General features: G+C 51.3%; 1 protein-coding gene across 8 annotated transcripts in view; it reads left to right on the top strand.

Moving 5' to 3' along the window:
* Positions 1-19,217, top strand: part of ASAP1 (ArfGAP with SH3 domain, ankyrin repeat and PH domain 1) — a 335,958-nt gene extending 316,741 nt beyond the window's left edge. For all 8 annotated transcript variants that reach the window (XM_019794951.2, XM_011219411.3, XM_019794950.2 and 5 more), the window contains 5 exons: positions 3,867-3,936; positions 6,378-6,436; positions 11,906-12,405; positions 14,165-14,287; positions 16,545-19,217. In XM_019794951.2, coding sequence (XP_019650510.1) covers positions 3,867-3,936; positions 6,378-6,436; positions 11,906-12,405; positions 14,165-14,287; positions 16,545-16,619 — 827 coding nt within the window. In that variant the 3' untranslated portion in view covers positions 16,620-19,217. The remainder of the gene's footprint in view (positions 1-3,866; positions 3,937-6,377; positions 6,437-11,905; positions 12,406-14,164; positions 14,288-16,544) is intronic.
* Positions 19,218-19,712: the final 495 nt, after the last annotated feature.

Below are 19,712 nucleotides of genomic sequence, written 5' to 3'. Positions count from 1 at the left end.
GCATTAAAAGAACGTTCTGGAAGCCCAGGTTCTGAACTGGGTTCTACCAGTCCCAGGGCACATGACCTCTGGCAATCGCTGACATTCCTTATCTTTGGTCACTGGGATTTAAAATTGTATAAGGTATATTTTATTGTGAGCAAATAATAGATGAAAACTATACTACAGATTGGTTCACTTCTGTTCCGAGGCCAGAACTTCAGGTGGAAGACTCAGCATTTGAAATGTCTGATCCAAGGCATACACATCCACTCAGTGCCACAGTGTTGGTTTGTAAAAGAGCCTCTGGATGGAAATGTCGTATTCTTCCCTTTTCTTGGGTTTCCCAATATATTTTCACTTCAGCTCCCCGCCCCCATTGTGCATGCTTATCTAGAAATGAATAACGGCTACTACCATTTGTAGAGTATTTTCCATGTACCAGGAGCTGTGCAGTTGTTCACCCGTCATTGTATTCAGCCATCAAGCCATCCTGTGCGATGGAGACTGTCAGTGTCTGCATTTTATCAATGAGGAAATTGAAGCACAGAGCAGTCAAATGCTTGTATAGAATCACACATCCAGTCACTTCAGAGCTGGTGTATGAATCCACTTCAGACTCCAAGGCCATGTATTTATCCACTACTCCAGCAGACTCCTGGAGCCTGTGTGTTACTCACTGCTGGGCCAGTGTCCTCTTCTCTCTCCATACACTCTTGGCCTGACGTTTCTGACCCTGAGTCTTGGCCACAACTTCTTCACCAGCTGGCCCAGCGTCTGTCTCACACACATCTTTTGTACACAAGAGCCCTGCTCCAAATTGCAAGAAGAGAGAAAAAGGGATTGAACTGCTTCCCTGTTTTTACTCCTCCCTTGAATGCTACCTTTTTTTCAGAAACGTCTCTAAGTCACACTTTCCTTTCCAGGCACAGCACATGGCCTTTGCCTAGCCATGAGATTGATGGGATTCCCATCTGCCAGCCACAGAGGCCTTCCCCCAGGTGGGGGGAAAGGAAGCTGTGGGCAGAGAAGCAGATGAGTGAGTGCAGTGGGCCCTGACTTCATTCCTCAGGAACCTAGTGGCTGCTGTGTGCCAGAGACTGGGCTAGCAAGTGAGCTTACAAAATGACCAGGGCCCAGCCCCTGCCTTGGAGAGGCTCACTCAATGAGTAAATCATCATCATTTCTGTTACATCCCCTCCGAGGGCTGTAAATAATAGTTTCCATTTGTGTTATGCTCCCTGTGGCCCAGCATTGTGCTCCGCACTCCATTGATCTTTTGTGATGCTCGTACCCATCTGGTGGAGTAGATACTGTTTTGTTCCCATTTTATAGATGAGGGGACTGAGGCTTAGTAGAAAAAGCAGTGTAGTCCAGACTCATACCCACAGGGCGATGGTAGGGCTGGAGTTCAAAACCAGGCTTGTCTGGCTCCGAAATCTGCACTCTTAGCCACTGCTCTATGATGAATGGTTGTAGGCTAACAGGAAGGAGGGAGTGGTCAAGTCCAGCCGGGGAAGATTTCCCAGAAGTTGATTTTGGGGAGAGACTTTGCAAGTTGCATAGCAGTATACCACGAGTGGGACACGTTTGGTGTTGCAGAGAGAAGGGACAGAGGGCCTAAGGTAGGAGGCAGAGAAACACAGTGTCTTTGTAGACGGAGAACCACCTCAAGTGGCCGGAGAGCAGGGTTAAGGGAGGACACGGACATTGGGGCTGCGGTGTCAGGCCGCAGATCCTGGGGCGATGGCTCGTCTGTGTGACAGCAGAGTGGGGTGGCCACAAGCAGAGTGAGGGGCCCTCTGCAGCCCAAATGGCCTCATAGTCCATCCCACACATAAGAGGGTTAAGAATCACTGCTTTGGAATGTTTTCTACCTGGTAAGGAAATTAGCAGATGCAGTGGTTTACCCTAACATAGAACTTTCTTTGACACTTTGATTGTTACGGCTCACTGAAGTATCAGAGTGTAAGATCTGAGAGTCAGTCCTAAAGACTCACACTAAACACCGCGCTGAAAAGAAACGCCTACCCTGGACGGCATTCACAGCTTGGAGGATTCCCTGGGAGGCTACCCAAGGAGTCCTTCAGTACCAGTGATGGCTCGTGAAAATGTACCGATGGTTGGAAGGAGTGTCTTATTAAAGTAAAGCTATACTGAAAATCATCAGCCCTGGTAACACCAGTTTAGCTAGTTTCTTCCTGCAGCCGTGTCCTAGAGTTACAGAAAGTTCTATCCAGGAGGCCCCATCTTAGCCCTCCGCCAGCCTCTCCCTATGCGGGAGGTTTGGTGGGACGAGCAGTGATAGAGGGCTAGTTAGTACAGATCCTGGAGGCGGGCTGCTCGGCTCTGTATCCCAGCTCTCACTCCTACCAGCTGCTTGACCTTGGGCTTAGCTGTACCACTTTGTGTGTTTCTTCATACACAGCATGGAGGGTAATTGTATTACATATGTCATGGACCTAATTCCAGTGATGTACTTACCCTGTACCTCACTCCTAGTAAATGCTCAGTGAACGGTGGTCACTATTATTGACCTTACCATTAGGGCATCAGGACGGGTAGTGACAAGTTTGTAGACCCGCGGCCAGGACTTCCGGGTAGATCAGGTAGCCATGTGACCTGCAACCACCAGTACACTTAACCTTGTTTCTTCATCTTTAAAATGAGGATGATGACACCAGCTCTTCCTGCTATGAGGAGAAGTGCTTGGGCAGCCGTAAGCACCACAGAGCACGCATACCACGTAGGGCCCAGAGCTCAATGCTTTGGCCAGTCCCGTCCTCTGCACCTGCCCTCCTCTTTCTGATTCTCGTCAGCCAGCCCCTTCCCCGCGGCCCTTTGGGGAGCCTGTGCGTGTCTAGGCAGGGGAGGAAGGGGCACACCTGGCCTTTGCACAGCAGTCTTTGGAAGGGCGGGCAAGGACATGAGCTAGAGCCCCACAGACAGCCATGCCCCTGCAGGGTCCAGGGATTCCTCCTGGGCGCCTGGCAGCTTGGAGCTCTGTGCTCCTCCCACTGTGGGATGGGTCACACGAGAGTTATTCTCACCAGTCTTTCTGCATTCTCCCAGACAAAGAGCACATATATGGTTTTGCTGCCCCCCCATTAGAAAATGCTTAACTGTTCAGGTGCCCCGTTCCCCAAAGAGGACCTTTCCTGCTCCTCTTACCAGTGAGGTTTTGACACTGTTTCCTTTTCACAGCACCCCACCCTGTTCACCGTTCATCTTGTTGCACATGAGCAGTCAAGTTTGTACACGTGCATCGCCCAGACCGGATCAGAAACTCGGCAGAGCAGGGACATTTGATTTGCTTTCGTGCCCCGTGCTCTGCACCCATGCCTTACACCTAGTAGGTGCTTCATAAGTGCTAACGTCTGAGTGAATGAGGACAAGAGTGACTGAGCGTCCTGCCCCGCGGACGGCCAGTTATCACCACCCTGCAGCTTAGCGTACACACACACACACACACACACACACACACACACACACACACACAGTTTGTGAGTTGTGCGTTCTGAGTCTGGCTCCCAGGGCTGGTCTCCTGAATTTGAGGTTTTACTCTTCTTTCCCTGCGCCCAAGCTAAGGACAAGATCCTGAGCCAAGGGGACATCCCGAAGTCCTATGATCTTATAGGCCTTGCCGGGGGCGGGCTGCTCATCTTTTCGACATAGTCCTTGAACAGCAAAAAAAAAAAAAAAAACCACACTGTGAGAGCCCAAACTGGTGCTTAGTTTTGTTGTGAAGTTACAAATGCATACTGTTCTAGCTCCAGACTTTCCAGTTCCTTTCTGGAGCCAGCGGGGTGCCTGTCCACCAAGTCCTAAGTCCCCTTATTCCATTTCCCTGTCTGAAGATGCAACTTGACCTCTGATTTTCCCTGTAGGTAATGATGTGGGTCCATCATCGTCTAGTAAGACTGCAAATAAGTTTGAGGGATTGTCTCAGCAATCAAGGTAAGCCGCCTTCACATTTCTCCCTCAGCTGGGGTCACAGTTCACTGTTTGGAATTCTAGAAATGGGTGTTGGTGGCGGTCTACTCAAAGTGTGGCCCGCCAGCTGGTGCTGATCGTGAGGAGAAACTAAACATATACTGTCAGCACACACCTGTCCCTCGGGACTGGCCGCGACAAGCCGCTGTCTCCCGGCATGTCGGCAGGCCGGCCTGTCTGGTGGCATGGCTCTCTCCTCCATCCAGGTTTCCGGTGGGGACAGGCCTCACTTCCCTCATGTCACAGAGTCTCCCAGAACGAGGCTGTATTTTTAATTTTTTAATTAAGTAGCTTTGTTACTTTCCCGCTTGACTCCTTTTTGCAGACTTGGGAATGAAAAGTCCTCAGGGAAATCTTGACAGCCCAGAGATTTTCAGACATAAAAATAGGACTCTTTCCAAGTGCCCAGTTTGTAAGATTTTCTTAGGCTAGGCTAAAAGCAGCATCTCTTCCTTCCCTCCTTTCACGGAAATGGGATACTTTGGAAGATTTTCTGTAGGCAACTTTTATCCAATCCCAACGCAGAGTTTTCTCTAGAGGCCCGAACTGAGATAAAGACACAAAGAGCCACTTCCAGTCCCAAAACCTCAGGGAGACGAGTCAGCTGGTGTGCGGGGGTTGCTTCCCAGAGTTTATCAAAGACAAAATAAAGTCCTCATTTATTTTAATGCCACTGTCCTATTTAGTCTTTACGACTTTGTCAGATAAGCCCATTACTATTTCCTCCATTGTATAGATGAGGGAACAGCCCTGAGAGCTTGAGAGGTTAAGTGGTGGCAGATGTCAGAGCTAGAGTCAACCCGGTTGCCCTCCAGACTCCATGTCCTGTCGTCCCCTGCCCTCGAGTCCTGCCCATCATTCCCACTCCATCCCCCTTTCCACCTGGCTCTGGGGGACTCAGACTGCAGTTCTGGGATCTTCTCCCAGAGGGGGAGAGTGTCTGATACATGGAGAGTGCCTGATACATGGAGAGTGCCTGATACATGGAGAGTGCCTGATACATGGAGAGTGTCTGATACATGGAGAGTGCCTGATACATGGAGAGTGCCTGATACATGGAGAGTGCCTGATACATGCAGACTGCCTGATACATGCAGACTGCCTGATACATGCAGACTGCCTGATACATGCAGACTGCCTGATACATGCAGAGTGCCTGATACATGCAGAGTGCCCACAGAATGCTTTTGACACAGAATCAAGCCACATGCACACAGCGGCAGCCTCGTGTTCATTTGCAGAGGAAGCAGCCCAGGCCCACGGGCGTTCAGTGTTGACCCAGGGCCTTGGTCAGGAATCACTATCGTGCTCACGTCAATAATCGGCCGGTGTGCTTCCCTGAGAACATTCCAAGGCCGGACGTGAGAAAAACACGCTCCAGAGGGGTTCACTGTTTCCAGATTCGCAGGGATGTTATGTCTATAGCCCAGGGGCAGTAGGCTCTCACGAGAGCTGAGGAGAGAGTGGTTAGGAGGTGACAGCATGTGCGTTTTATCTTCTTCTTTGACTCTGTTTTGTTTGTTTGGTTTGTCTTTCCCTTTTCCTTTAAATGCAGTTGGGAAAGAAAGAGGGGAAAGCCAATTCTTGGGACATCATAGGATAGAAGAGGACAGAGGAGAGATTCAGAGGGGCTCTTGGCACGGAGGACTCCAGTGCTCGGCTGCTGTTCCTCCTTGGCGCCGTAGGGCCCTGGCGTCCTCTGAGAATAACTCCAGCCTCTTGCTGAAGGAGCACCGTGGATGCCAGCTCACATGAGCCGCCCACTGCCCTGGCGTTTTGGTGGTGGCAGGGGCGTGGGGAGGAACACTGGATTATCCAGACCCCACGGGGTGGACTTCTGTTCCTGAGACTTGGGTGTTCTTCCCTACTTGTTTTGGAAGTGCTCCCAGAGGAGGGAAAGTCAGGGAGAGCCTGGAGGTACGAGACCCAAGCTGTCTGCTCTGGTGCCGCTGCATTGAACAGAGCGAGATCTCCATTTATAGTTCCTCTCCTGGCCAGCCTTGGGACCCTCTGCTGAAACTCCCCAGACTTCGGTGTCCTCCCCTGGAAGTGGAGGTGGCAAGAGTTAGGGTGAGAGATCGTATCTCACGAGGAGACGGACTTCCTTGTGGTCCCCCGGGGTCATGCTCCACCGGGTGCTCAGATGTCACCTCTGAGGACAGGTTTCCAGGGGAGGAGGTGGTGGCCTTATCGTTCTCATAGTTGGCCTGTTCACTCTTTTCTGGGTCCTCCCCAGCCAGGCAAATTTTGAATTGTGGAAAACAGACTGTAATCTTTTGTTAAAGAAATTTTGAAAAGGTTTTTAGAGAATTCACTTAGCATAACTCAATAATTTCCTTGAATATTAGATCACTAATGATATTACAGCATTTTGAGATCTTAAATGATTCTTATTTATTAATTAGCACCGGCTCTGCAAAGACTGCCCTTGGTCCAAGAGTTCTTCCTAAACTACCTCAGAAAGGTAAGATTTGTTTTTCTCGTGTTTACATGATTAGACTGTCATGGTGCCCTCCAAGGGGACAGCTGTCTCTGTCTCTTTAGTTCATGGCTTGATCCCAGATGCCCAGAGCAGCACCTGGCATGTAGTAGGTGCCCAATAAATATTTGTTCAATAAAGAAAGATATTTATAAACTGAGTTTTTGTGATTAGCAAAACACCATACTTTTCAAAAAAAACCACAGTCCTTTTCTAGAAGATATGTTATCATCCCTGGGTCTGGGGATACCTATTCCTTCTCCTCTTGCAAACACAGCAGTGAGACCTGGGACCAGTACCAGCTCTGCCACTCACTCACCGTGTGTCCTGGGCAGGGGACTCGGAACCTTCCCAAAGCCTCAGATTCCTCACCTGTAAAGGTGGCCAAGAGTACCTGCTTCATGAAGTTTTGTAAGAGATCATGCTTCAGAAAGCCCCTCGCTTTCTGTGGCACAGAAATCCTTCCCTGGATGGCATCCATCATGCAAAGTAGAGATGCTCATGCTCTGAGAAGTACAAGAGAGCAGTGTCTATAAATGCAGCTTCCCTGCCAAGCAAAGACACTCGGTTCTTTGACAAATCTTCCTTAATCCTGATCAAGCTTTTCATCCGTAGGACCAGCATGTCCGCTGTCTTATCTGCTCCCTCTTCTTTGTCGCCCCTCCAGCTTGGGAGCTGAGAACACCCACAGACGCTTTGGTTCATCCTCTCCACCCTTACTTAGGCCCGCAAGGCCAGAGGGTCCATATTAGGTGCAGACGGAGGCTCAGAGGGCTCGCGGTGCTCCGTAGATTTCGGGAAGACCTTTGACCCCTGAAGTCACAGTTAGGGAGTCGTGGTAGAAAGCTCTCTCCCGAGGTCTTTGGGAAACTGGACTCCTGTGTAGTACAATCAGAGTTCCAGGGGACTGCCAGTTCATTCTCCATGGAACACAGAGGGAGTTTCCCCCAGATTTACTGAGTCTTTAAAATCACAAGTCATTGTCTTCTTTCACCCTCTACCCGAAGGGCTGTTGTGATCCCAGAGCAGTTTGAGGTGTTCCCACCTGTCTACAATCTGCCCCTGATTTAGCCCTGTGCTCTTTCCCCATCGATCGCATGCTACCACTGATTCCTTCCACCTCCCTGTCCAGCTCCCTTCTTGCTCCCAAACCGCAGCAATTCTTAGCCCCACTGCCCCCACCCCTGACCGCAGCCACTTTCTCACCGTCCCACGTCCCCTCCTGAGCCAGCATCATCTCTCCTAACACTCCTCCTCCTCTCCCACACCGCTCCCGTGCTGATTCTGCTCGCTTGACCCGCTCTGGGCTGGCTCCACACACCTGCACGTGCTGGAGAAGTAGAGTCAGGATGGCAACTCCTCTCTGCTTCCTGACTGCTGAGCTCACGTGGTCCTGAGGCTGCCTGGCACCCTCCATCTACAGGATCCCCTGACTCACCACTGCCCTAGCCCTCCTCTCCTTCACACCTTCTCTGCTCTCCTCGAAACGACTTCGCATCTGCATTCTCGGTGGACAGGACATGAGCCCCACCGCTGCTACGTGCCCCTGCTGGCCTGCCTGTGGCACCCAGGAAGTGGCCCGTCATGTCCTCAGATGGACCCCGTGCTTCTGCACCAGCCCCGCCCCTCCCTGACTTGGGGATCGCGCCCTTCACGTGCCCCTCCTTTTTAGTGCCGTTCACCCTGAGCCGTTCCACCAGAAGCCAGCATCCCAGCCGGACCTCCTCCCTCCAACCACCGCCTCATTATGCTGCTCCAGTTCTTTTCTCTTGCTGTCCTTTTTACTGGTTTTGAATTTGCCCATGATAAACATAGACAAAAATATTGTAAAACACAGAACAGTGTAATGCAGCCCTCTCCACCTCACCCCCAGATGTTCATCAGCCATCTGCACAACGATCAGTTCCTACCTGAGCTTGTTCCGTCCGTTTCCCGCCCCCCGTCGGTCTGTAGCAGATGTGGACCTCATAGCACTTCTACACGCACCACAGCATCACCACGTCTCAGACGCTTCATCAGATCTTCAAAAATCCCGAATTTCTTAATACCTTCAAATACCCAGCTTGCATTTCTGATGGCCCCATAAATAACTTTTTTTTTTCTTCAGCAAATTGTTTGTTCAAATCAAGATTGAATGAAGTAAGGTCCAGTTGACTGGACAGTTGACTGGTTGGCCTTTTACGTTTCTTAGGCTAAAGGTCTTCCTGCATCTCTCCCCCTTTCTAACACATAACGTTGAAGGAGCTGGGTTATTCGTTCTAGATTTTTCCCGTTTGGATTTTGTATCCCCATGCGGTTGTTAAACATGGTCTGCGTCCTCTGCATCTCCTGTCAGTCGGAAGTTGGGTCCTGAGATCCCATCAGACACAAGCTGAGGCTTTGGCAGAACTGCTTCTTGGGTGGTGGTGTGTTCTCCTGTCAAGAGGTGGATGCCAACTGATGGTCTCTCTTAGTGTGAAATTTGCAGCTGTTCACGCTCAGAGCCCAGATCGTTCATCTGTCCTGTGTGAGAAGCGCTGCACGAGGCCACTGGCCAGGGCTCAAGTCCGGCCTGTCTTACACCGCTGTCTGCCGTTGGCAACGCCTGTGGTTGGGATCTGGACCAAAAGTTTGCAGGCTTTTTCTCCTTCTGCCCCCTCTTCTTCAGTTATGTTCTTCGAAGCCGTTCTCAGGAGTAGAATGATCACAGCCGAGGGAAAAGCGTTTTAGTAGGCTGTACTCTGGGTACTGTTGCCTTTCAAAGGAGCCGAAACCCCTTGCCTTCCGCCCAGTCCTGCCTGCGCACCCCAGCTACACCATCACCTTCCGGGTTTTTGCAAGGAGTGGGGGTTGGGCTGGAAATTCCCATCCTTTCTTGCTCTTAATGGGCCTCGCTCCAGCGGTGCCCTCTCTGTGGTTCAGTTTTGGGGGAAAGTTTGCTTGTCAGCCCTTCAGAGTTAAAGCAGTTCAGAAAGGACTTTTAAATGGAGAGGGGAGAACATAAAACCAGCTTGGAAATAAAATAACCAGAGGCTGGGCAAGATTCCCTAGAAGAAAATCTCTTCTCTTATTTAGTTTCTAACTATTGTAAAACCACATGTATTCATTCTAGGAGATTTTAAAAAAAAATACAAAGAGAAGAAAAATACAAACCACCCACCATCTCATATCACCCAACATACACAATTTGATATATCCTTTCTACTGTGCTTTTTTTGTTTTAGGTTTTGATTTAAGCTGGGGTGTTTTTTTCACATAATACATCAGAAACATTTTCCATCACAAATGACTGTTACCGGCTACATAGCATTCTGCCGTCTGGTGCCGTGAAGTGTTAGGTAGGCCCTGTCATTGCAGCCACACGGATGCCCCTTTTCCACCGTGAGTGGTGCCATGCTGAGCACTCAGGCACAAGCATCTTATTTCCTGGCTCTGATCCTTCTTAGGGGATCAGTTCCTTGAACAGGACTTGAATGTGTTGAGGTTCTGTCTGCCCAGCATTTACAGCTTCTGTTCCCCCGTAAGTGGTGCACAGCAAGGCTGGCCAGCCGCACTGCCGGGGGAGTTCCCCCAGCTTCCCCCTTCACTGCCTGCCTCAGACTTTCCTTTACGCAGTTTGTGACTTGCAAAAGAGGACTCTGGCTTGCTTTAACTCTTTGAGCTGAGCCACATCAGCTGAAGTTCAAGGGCCAGCCCATGAGCTGGGACGTGGCCAAGCAGGCCACATGCAGAAGCATTCATAGTACAGCTTGGGACAGTTTGCAGCACTGGGGTCCATCTTTTTCTTTCTTTCTTTCTTTCTTTCTTTCTTTCTTTCTTTCTTTCTTGGTAACTTGTAAGAATATCTTTCTGAATATATTATACTTCTAGAATAAAATTCTTGGTGTGACTTACTCAGTGAGCCTTAGTCAGCTGTGTCCTTGCTGGATGCATACTGTATGCTTGGCCTCTATGCCAGGAGCCGGAGTTCCGAGAAGTAAAAATACGAATCCTGGCCTCAAAGAACCCTGCCTGACAGTAGCAGTCATACTCTTATATGATCCTTAGAGCCTGCCAGGTCCTGTTGGCAAATTCTTTACCTGTATTAACTCATGTTTTAGAAATAAGATGAGGCACAGGGAGGTTGTGTCATTGACCTGAGATCACACAGCAAGTTAAGTACGTGGTGGAGCCAGACTTGGAGATGTGTCCTTAATGCCCTAGGCCCCCCCCGACAGAGCTGTGCAAACAGCTGTGGGAGTGGTTCCACAAACTAGAATCCCCAAGCGGTGCAGAACGACAGCCACGACTGTACAGAGAATCGGGAGGACCTGCCTAGCAAGTTCTCCCAAACATATTACTTGGGCAAGAAACAAAGTTGTAGACAAAGTATGTGCTGTAATCCATGTATGGGATTCAGAACATGTGGCCGTATCACCAAAACGTAGCAGAGGTTCCCTCGGGGCGGGGGGGAGACCTTTGACCTCTTATGTAGTATGGGAATCCTAGAGACATGGAGAATCATAATAAATTCTGATACAGCTACAGAACGGGACAGAATGCAACATTAAAAATGATGTACTGGGGCGCCTGGGTGGCACAGCAGTTGAGCGTCTGCCTTCGGCTCAGGGCGTGATCCCGGCGTTACGGGATCGAGCCCCACATCAGGCTCCTCCGCTATGAGCCTGCTTCTTCCTCTCCCACTCCCCCTGCTTGTGTTCCCTCTCTCGCTGGCTGTCTCTATCTCCGTCGAATAAATAAATAAAATCTTTAAAAATAAAAAATAAATAAAATGATGTACTGCTGGGCGCCTGGGTGGCTCAGTCAGTTAAGAGTCTGCCTTCGGCTCACGTCCTAGGGTGACTGTGATCCTGGGGTCCTGGGATCGAGTCCCACATCGGGCTCCCTGCTCAGTGGGGAGTCTGCTTCTCCCTCTGCCTGCTACCCCACTTGTGCTGTCTCTAACTCTCTCTCTCTCTCAGATGAATAAATAAAATCTTTTAAAACAAAATTACATACTGCTGCTAGAGGAATTTTATTGACCTGGCAAATACTCTTGCTAAAGTGGTGTATAGATAAAAGCAGATCAAAGTTTTATCTATGGAAAACATGTGGAAGAGTCCAGAAGGAAGTACGGCACATTACTGTAAATGGCTACATTAGATGGTAGGCTTGTGGAGAGCCTAACTCTATACTTCTAACTTTCTGTAACCTGTTTGTATTCTAGTCATGTTTGTTTTTGTTTTTGTTTTTTTTAATTCTGGGTTAGTTTGGACATCCCGTTCTTCCGTAACTGAGGCATGAAATCACTTATGGTCATGTAGACGCCTTCCAGGCTTCCAGCTTTGATCTGTGAACGGGCAGTGCGCACCTGGGTCTGGCCCTGGAGCGGGCACACACTCTCCACTGGTGCTCCAGTGACCGAAGGAGGGGGCAGCGCTTCCCTGCCTCGGGGTCCCCTCCGGTGACCTCCCTCTCTCTGCTTGCTTCCCACAGTGGCACTAAGGAAAACAGAAACCAGCCATCACCTCTCCCTAGACAAAGCCAACATCCCACCCGAGATCTTCCAGAAGTCATCCCAGTTGGCAGAGTTACCACAGAAGCCGCCCCCTGGAGACCTGCCCCCAAAGCCCACAGAACTGGCTCCCAAACCCCAGATCGGAGATTTGCCACCGAAGCCAGGAGAACTACCCCCCAAGCCACAGCTGGGCGACCTGCCGCCCAAACCCCAGCTGGCAGACTTACCTCCCAAGCCGCAGATGAAGGACCTGCCTCCCAGACCGCAGCTGGGGGACCTGCTGGCAAAGTCCCAGACTGGAGAGGTCTCCCCCAAGGCCCAGCAGCCCCCCGACATCACCCAGAAGTCACAGCCGGCAGATCTCTCCCCAAATGTGCAGTCCCGAGATGCTGTCCAAAAGCAAGCATCTGAAGACTCCAATGACCTGACGCCCACCCTGCCAGAGACGCCCGTCCCACTGCCCAGGAAAATCAATACGGTGGGTAGACGCCAATTCTGAGGCTTTTGCAACCCTCTGCCGCGCTCTGAAACCCGGCAGGAGGGTGTGTGCTCCAGCAACACGGAAAAATCACAAGCTTGCTCACCTGCACTGGCTGGTTCCGGCAGCACGGTGGAGCGGAGCCCAGTGGTTAGGGATGCAGGCGCTGGACTCCAGCAGGCGGGCTTCTCAACCGGCTCTGCTGCGTGACCTGAGCCCATTACTTTTCTGGGCCCTTGTGCGCAGAAGGGAGCTCATGCAGCAGCTGAGCTCAGGGGCAGTTGAGTGCGGTGACCGAGGAGCGGCACCAGGCAGACGCTCGGCAAGGGGTCACCTTGTCTTAGAGCCGGGACGATGACACTTTTCCTTTCTTAGAGTCAGGTTTCTTAGAAGACAGGTTCCCTCTCAGGGTTCTGAGAATTGTCCACTCAGTTTTTCTCACTGCGTTTTCCCCCAGGAGCCAAGGCAAAGCCCTGAGAGACTAGCACAGGCAGAATTCAGGTGAAATCCCACATTCCCTCCTTTGCATGAGATGCTTTCTACTCTAAAATGTACCGGTTTTATTTTAATATAAAAATGCTTTTTTCCAAAAAACTTTTTTTTGGACAAGTGCTCCCGGAGGATTCAGTGGCTGTTGTTCCTGCCCTCGGCTGCACCCCAGCGGGGGCACTGGCTTCCCAGGCGGAGGAGCACAGTTAATGAGGGAGCCGAACTCCACACAGCTGTCCTGCGCCTGCTCGTTATAAACACAGCATTGCCATAGAGTGTGGCCCTCCACACTAAAGGAAGGGTCAGGAAAACAAAACCCACTCTCGCACGGGCTGCAGAGCACCATATTCGGTATAGCAGGCGCATTTGCTCTTCACAAGGGCGCTGTCCCGGGAGCCCAGGCCCCCCGACGGCCTTGTGCAAGATCCCGGTCATGCTCTGCACTTGACAGTGGCTTTATGCCCTCGTTTAATCCTCCCCATGTTCAGGGATCTCCTGCGAGCCTTGGAGCCGAGACACCTAACTAAGCCTTACACAGCCGCGGTCGCCCCAGCCAGCACTGCCCCGGGACGGGCGGCAGAAAGGAGCAGGGGCACTGAGGGAGACACCGGAGCACAGAGAGAAGTCACTTGACCCAAAATATGGAGAGACACCGCTTGCTTGCTTTAATACTGAGTACTAAATGAGCTAGGCACTAGAAACCTCCTTTAGAAGATGACTTCTCTATTCCCGTCTTCCTGTTTGCAAAGAACCAGAAGTCCAACAGATAAAAGCGCAAGTGAAAACTGATCACAAATTAGAACATTTTGGGGAACTGCCTGGAATCCTCCCACCCCGGGCCGCCGCCCTGTTTAACCAGCATGTGCTGACTTAGTACTTTGCGTGAGGGGACTGAGAGATTTGTTTATGCTGTGCATTCAGTATGCAGAAGCTGCACATTTTTCTTTACATCATGTTTCCCAAAACCATTTTTAGACTCTGCTGTCATCTCTGCAAGCTGCTTTTGGGGGCGGGGGAGGGCAGGGAGCCTCAGGGGTTTCGGTGAGGCTGGCTTTCGATCCCCACCCATAGTTTGCTTTCCCGTGAAAATGATGGGCAGTGTGCCCTCCTGAATGCCAGGCTCCGTCCTCGCGCTCGGGGAAGAGAGGGAGCACACAGCACCTGGGCGCCTGGCGGACGGGCCTCCCCCTTGACAGAGGAACAACTGAGGCTCAGTGCCCAAGGTCAGTGTGCCCTTTTCTTGCACTAAAGCCCCGTTTCTGTCTTGAAGGGGAAGAACAAGGTGAGGCGAGTGAAGACCATCTACGACTGCCAGGCGGACAATGACGATGAGCTCACCTTCACGGAGGGGGAAGTGATTGTCGTCACGGGGGAGGAGGACCAGGAGTGGTGGGTATGTACTCGGACGCGCCCCGGGGCCCTCATCCTGCCGGCCGCCTCGCCGACCCTCCAGCGTTCTCGCTGGCTGTCTTCTCTCACTGCGGTCATGCTGGAGACGCAGCCGCCGAGCTTTGAACCTGGCTCGGGAGAATTAACGTGCGCCTCTGCTTAACCCTCGTGACCATACAGCCTGTGAGCCGCAGGCATTTCCTGCTTTGTCAGATGTGAGATGAAAGCTCGGGAAGGCTGTGCATGTGACACAGCTAGGAGCTGGCAGTCAAGATTCTGAAGCATCTCTGAGCCCAAAGCCTGAATGGTGGCCTTACGTGTCTCCTGGCTGAGTGTTTCCCAGCATCAGCATGGAGATTCTGTTTCCTTGGCAGCCTGTGTCCCACCAGCCCAGGGGACCCTGTTCTGTCTGCCGAGAAAGGGACCTGTGGTTCACGATGGAGCCGGCAGAGCGTGCTAGGGCCCAGAAACACACGTGCATGTACACACACGTACACGCACGTACAGGTGTGCATACACCTTTGACTTTTCTTCCTCAGGGCCTGGAGAGCGAGCGCCTCCAGATGCTTGATCACAGCCGTAGGGATTCTGCTTGGACCGAAGCAGCGGCTCTCAGGCAGGGGCAGTTTTGCTCTCCGGGGACCTTTGGCAGTGTCAGAGTTTCGACTGTCAGGACCCGGAAGGGGGTGCTCTGAGCTTCTGGCCAGTGGAAGCCAGGGATGCTTGGGAGAACAGAATTACTGGCCCTGAATGTGCAGGGTGCCCAAGCCGAAACGCCCCGACGGAAGCGATGAGGCCTCTCTCTCTCGGGGAGGGACAAGCTGGGGGTGGCCCCCATGGCCCTTCCTGCCTCTGTTAGGGTTGGGCCTGCTCCTGGCATGGAGCCTGCTCGGGAGCCACGTTAGAATCATGACAAGCAGATGGGCTCTGAGGACCCCGGCGTGAGTCACTGAGTCGTTCTATGGCCTTAGCTAAGGTGTGTCCTTTCCGAAAGTCTGTTTCCTGCTCAGAAATGGGACAGGAGTAACCCCGCCTCACAAGGATGTCCCAAGAGCTCACTTGGTGATGCATTAATATTACAAGCAGGCGGTGATCAGATCCTTTGCTAAGAAACCAAGGATGACTGCGGAGGACCCAGAGGGAGTAAGCGGCAGGTTTCCACTGGTGCCTCTAGCATGGTCCTCGGCGGAGATTCCCTGTGCTGTCAGCACATCTGCCGAGCCACACATAAAAACAATGCCGCCCATGCCACCAGTGATTTCCAATTTCACAAAACCCACTCACGTGCAGGACACCAACTGAGTAAGGCCCTGTGAGGTGGGTGCGCCCGGCCAGCAGTCAGTTCCACCGTCAGGATGAGAGAAGCATGCCCAGGAGCCCCGGTGGCGGCCCAAGGTCACAGACCTGGTAGATCCATCAGGCAGCCCAGGCTAGCCCCCCAGCTCCTGCTCCAGCCACCGTGGACCCCGCGGGTGTTTTATGGAGGGAGATGAGAGCTGGTCTGGCTTGGCTCCTAACGCCACCCTCCTCTGTCTGCTTTTGTCATTTGGAGCCAGTATGTACGTCCTGGCCTTTTCTGTTGAAGGCTTGCAGTGGGATTCTCTTTAATGCACTGAGTATTGGTCTGAGATCACTGGGAAGTTCTCACGGGTGACTGTGGTCACAGGCTCAGGCACAGACAGGAGAGTTGCCAGAGGCCACCGTCCATCTCAGGCCCTCACTGTCTCCTTCCTCCCACAGCAACCAGCGAACAAGTTCTGGTCCAGAGCAGCCCTTCCCATCTGTGTGATTTTTTATGTAATCTCACCACAGGCCTGAGAGGAAAGGGTATTTTAGCCCCATTTTACAGACAAGAGGCCTGGCAACGTTTGTCTGAGGTCGCTCAGCAGGAAAGGCATTGAGCACCCGGGGAAGAGCTTGGACCCTGGAGTCTGTAACCTGTGTGAGGCCAGGTTCTTCTACCTGTCGGGGGGCGGGGGGCGGGAATGAACACTCCGGGTATAAGGTGAGGACCCCAGGAAGCACCCCCTCACGGGACGGCCAAGTGTGCATGGTGAGAGACACGTACTAGGGCGGAGTGGGCTGTACCTCCTGTTGTTACTCTGTTACAATTGCATGTCGTCTCCCAAGAGTGGGGGAGGGTCAGCGTGCACTTCCCCGCAGGCCTGTGGGCCAGGTCCATGGGGACCGTGACCCACGGGGCTTGTCACTGGGCAGCTGCCAGCTGCCTCCAGCCTGACGACTCTCTCTTCTCCCTACAGATTGGGCATATTGAAGGACAGCCCGAAAGGAAGGGGGTCTTTCCGGTGTCCTTTGTTCACATCCTGTCCGACTAGCAAAAAGCAGAACCTTAAGATTGTCCACATCCTCATGCAAGACTGCTGCCTCCGCGTAACCCCGTGCCCACGTGTGTATATAGCTGCTGTTACAGAACGAGAGACTCCCGGAAGGGCCACCTCAGGAGGGGACATGGTGTGTGCTGTAAATACCCTGTGGGCTTCTGCCCTCGCCGGTGTTAGGGGGGCTTGGGACCCGGCGCGCCTTACTGGTCTGCCAGAGCCGTCCTGGGTATCTAGCACTGTTTTCCCAGCAGACGGACAAAACCAGGCATCTAGGAACTGCTGGCTCTGCAAATAAGAGTGGTCTCCAGCGACCGTTGAAAGGCAGAAAACTACCCTGTGTTCCTAACGAAACAGTATTCTCAATTGTGTTACTGAAAACGCGACATTAGCGAAGAGGTGGGTTCTGTTTTGCAGGTGAAACTTTGAGCTCCACGACAGACCAGCCTGTAGTTTATCTGTGTACACAGTTTACAGCTACAAAAACCGACTGTGGTATTTATTACAGAGAAGTGCTCGGTTCAGTGTAAGTGTTATTCCTTTGGCAAACTATTCAGCGACCCAACACCTTTGGTGGCATTTTACGCTCCCCGCAGCCTTGTGCAGGTGAGGCCAAGTGGGTGTATACGGTCTTCTGGTGAGGAGTGCCCGCCCCTGAGATATTACCTCATTATGCAAAAATAACATATCCTTCACAACTATTTTGACAAAAGCTTAAAACTCACCTGATGAAGCTCAACTTTGCGGCCCCAAGGACCGCCAGGGAGCATCAGCCTCTACGTTATGCATGCCTTTAGAAGCTTACCCGGAATCTGCCTTTTATAAAGGAATAGTGTGGACAAGTGGAACTGTACATTCTTTAACTTGATCGCCATTAAAGCAGAAATTATAAGGTTGCAACAATATCTGTTTCTAGTCAGTCATTCGGCTTTCTCAGAGTGTGAAGTTCCATATCCTCTTCTGAATTAGCGTTCTTCACCTGTGTTAAAGCCCCGAACACATCAATTTAAATTATTTTCTTAGTTTTGTCTTTGATCAGTTTAAACACGTGAAAAGATGTTTCACGAAGATGACAAAATTTAAAAGTCAGCCCTTCACACCGTTTCCCCGCCACAGAATCCGGGTGCTCAAACCAGCCTCTCCTCCCTCCGTGCTCTTGCGTGTGCCCCCATCGGAGGCGAGCGTGCCAGTGTTAAGCTATGTTCCATAGCCGCGTTACCGTCGAGCCACTTCACAGCCAGGCGCTCGGACGCCACAGCGCATGGCGCTGTGAGTCTCCCTCCGTGTCCTCCTGTCCAGGCCGTGTCCATCTGACCACTGGAACGGCAGCCCCATGAGCTCGCAGCCGTGGCCATCGGTCCGGACTTTGAAAAGAACGCAGCGGGTGCCCACCCCGGTCAGCGGGGCTGCTCTCTTGATTCCGAGGCCCCTGTGTCCTTCTGGCATCACGTTTGCATAAACGGCTCTGTTGGCAACCGCACAGAAGGCTGATCCTGCTAAGCCGATAACCTCGGCAGTAAGAGAGGAAGGTTCATTTCACAGAAGCACAACTCCCCACCGAACCCCTAGGAAAAGCCCTCTTTAACAGAGTCTCCGTGCTCAGTGAATATTCATTTAGTTCTGCTTAAGTGAGTACTATGAAAACTTTGAATAACCACCTAATAAGTAAACCTTGCATGACAGACCTGCAACACAACTTCTCAGCTGTTCCTGGAAAGTGGTTTTAAGCAGTTGCCACCTGGGGCGGGGGGTGGTCCTGTGAGCCCCGTGGGCCCCGCACCGAAGGCGAGCACCCGGGGCCGGTGCCGGGCGGCTGGGCATCTGCAGCCCCGGCTCACTGGCCGCGCTGGTGTCAGGACAGGAAGTCACCGTCCGAAGGGACCTGGTTCATTCAAGTACACATTCTTAGTTGCATTAAAGAACTATTCATTTTTGTGGCCTACAGTATTTTCAGCTGTTCTCAAAATAAACTGGTTTTCTAAAAAACTCAAAACCTACATGTCTAAAATTACATGGAGTCATTGTCTGTTCTTTTTCTTTTGCTACAACTTACACAAACGCATTTTTTAATACCTTTTTTTTCTTCCACTGGTTTTGTTTTTCTTTTCTGTGAGGAATTTGAGTTCTCTCTAATCCAGCTTACTGTGGAACATAGGAAAGCTAGGTATGAATACCTTTGGTGATCTTGGTCGAGTGTGAATCTGATATTCTTAAACTCAGTGAGCCACGATCTGCAATTCTGTACAGGATATAGTATTTTGAAGGTATGGAACCTTATGAAAAAAAAATAATTAGTTCTTTTTTTCCCCTAGAGGGGAAAGTTACATTCTGCAAATAGTCTGTGTCTTATTTTACTGTTGAACAGCAATTGCTATTTATTTTTTTATTGCCTAGAACTTCTACGTGTCGTGTAGGATCCGTAGTGCCACCAGGCAAGTTCCAAACTCTCATCTGGATGTTACCACCAGACATCAGTACGCTTGTCATTTCACATGTATTTAATGTGACCGTTTTTCAGTACTGTATGTGTTAATTTCTACTTTTTTTAATATTTAAAATTGCTTTTAAATAAACATATTCTCAGTTGATCCCAAACATCGGAAATCAAGCCATTTTGTGAGTTGTCCACTATATTCCATTTGGAAAGAATCAAGCCTCCACTTGGCTGTGCTTTCGGGGGAATAGATCACACAGGTCGGTCCAGCTCCTGTGTCAAAGCTCTCTCTGGATACATAAAAACATCCATTACTTTTCTCAGCTTACAAAACACAGACCTCAACATTTTGGGGTCCCCCCCCACTCCCACTCCCACCTCCGTGCACCCAATCCACGTGAAGAGGGAGGGCGATGTCCAGGCCTCAGGCTGCTGGGCATTTCCTTCTCTCCCATAGCTGCTTCTCCCAGTGCTGCCGTGCGGGGAGCGGACCCAGGGTCAGGCTCTGGGCCTACGTGATCTCCTCTCACCCTCAAGCCAGCAAGAAGCATGCATGCACCTCTCTGCTTTACAGAACCTGAAAATGAGGCCCAGAAGGTTCATGGTCATGGCAGCAGGTGCCATGGGCTGCTATGACCAAGTCAGGAGCCCACAGG

Source organism: Ailuropoda melanoleuca, chromosome 9 (assembly GCF_002007445.2).
Source record: "Ailuropoda melanoleuca isolate Jingjing chromosome 9, ASM200744v2, whole genome shotgun sequence".
Classification (NCBI taxonomy): Eukaryota; Metazoa; Chordata; class Mammalia; order Carnivora; family Ursidae; genus Ailuropoda; species Ailuropoda melanoleuca.
Note: the sequence above shows the minus strand (reverse complement) of the source record. Positions and strands in the feature narration are given on the sequence as shown.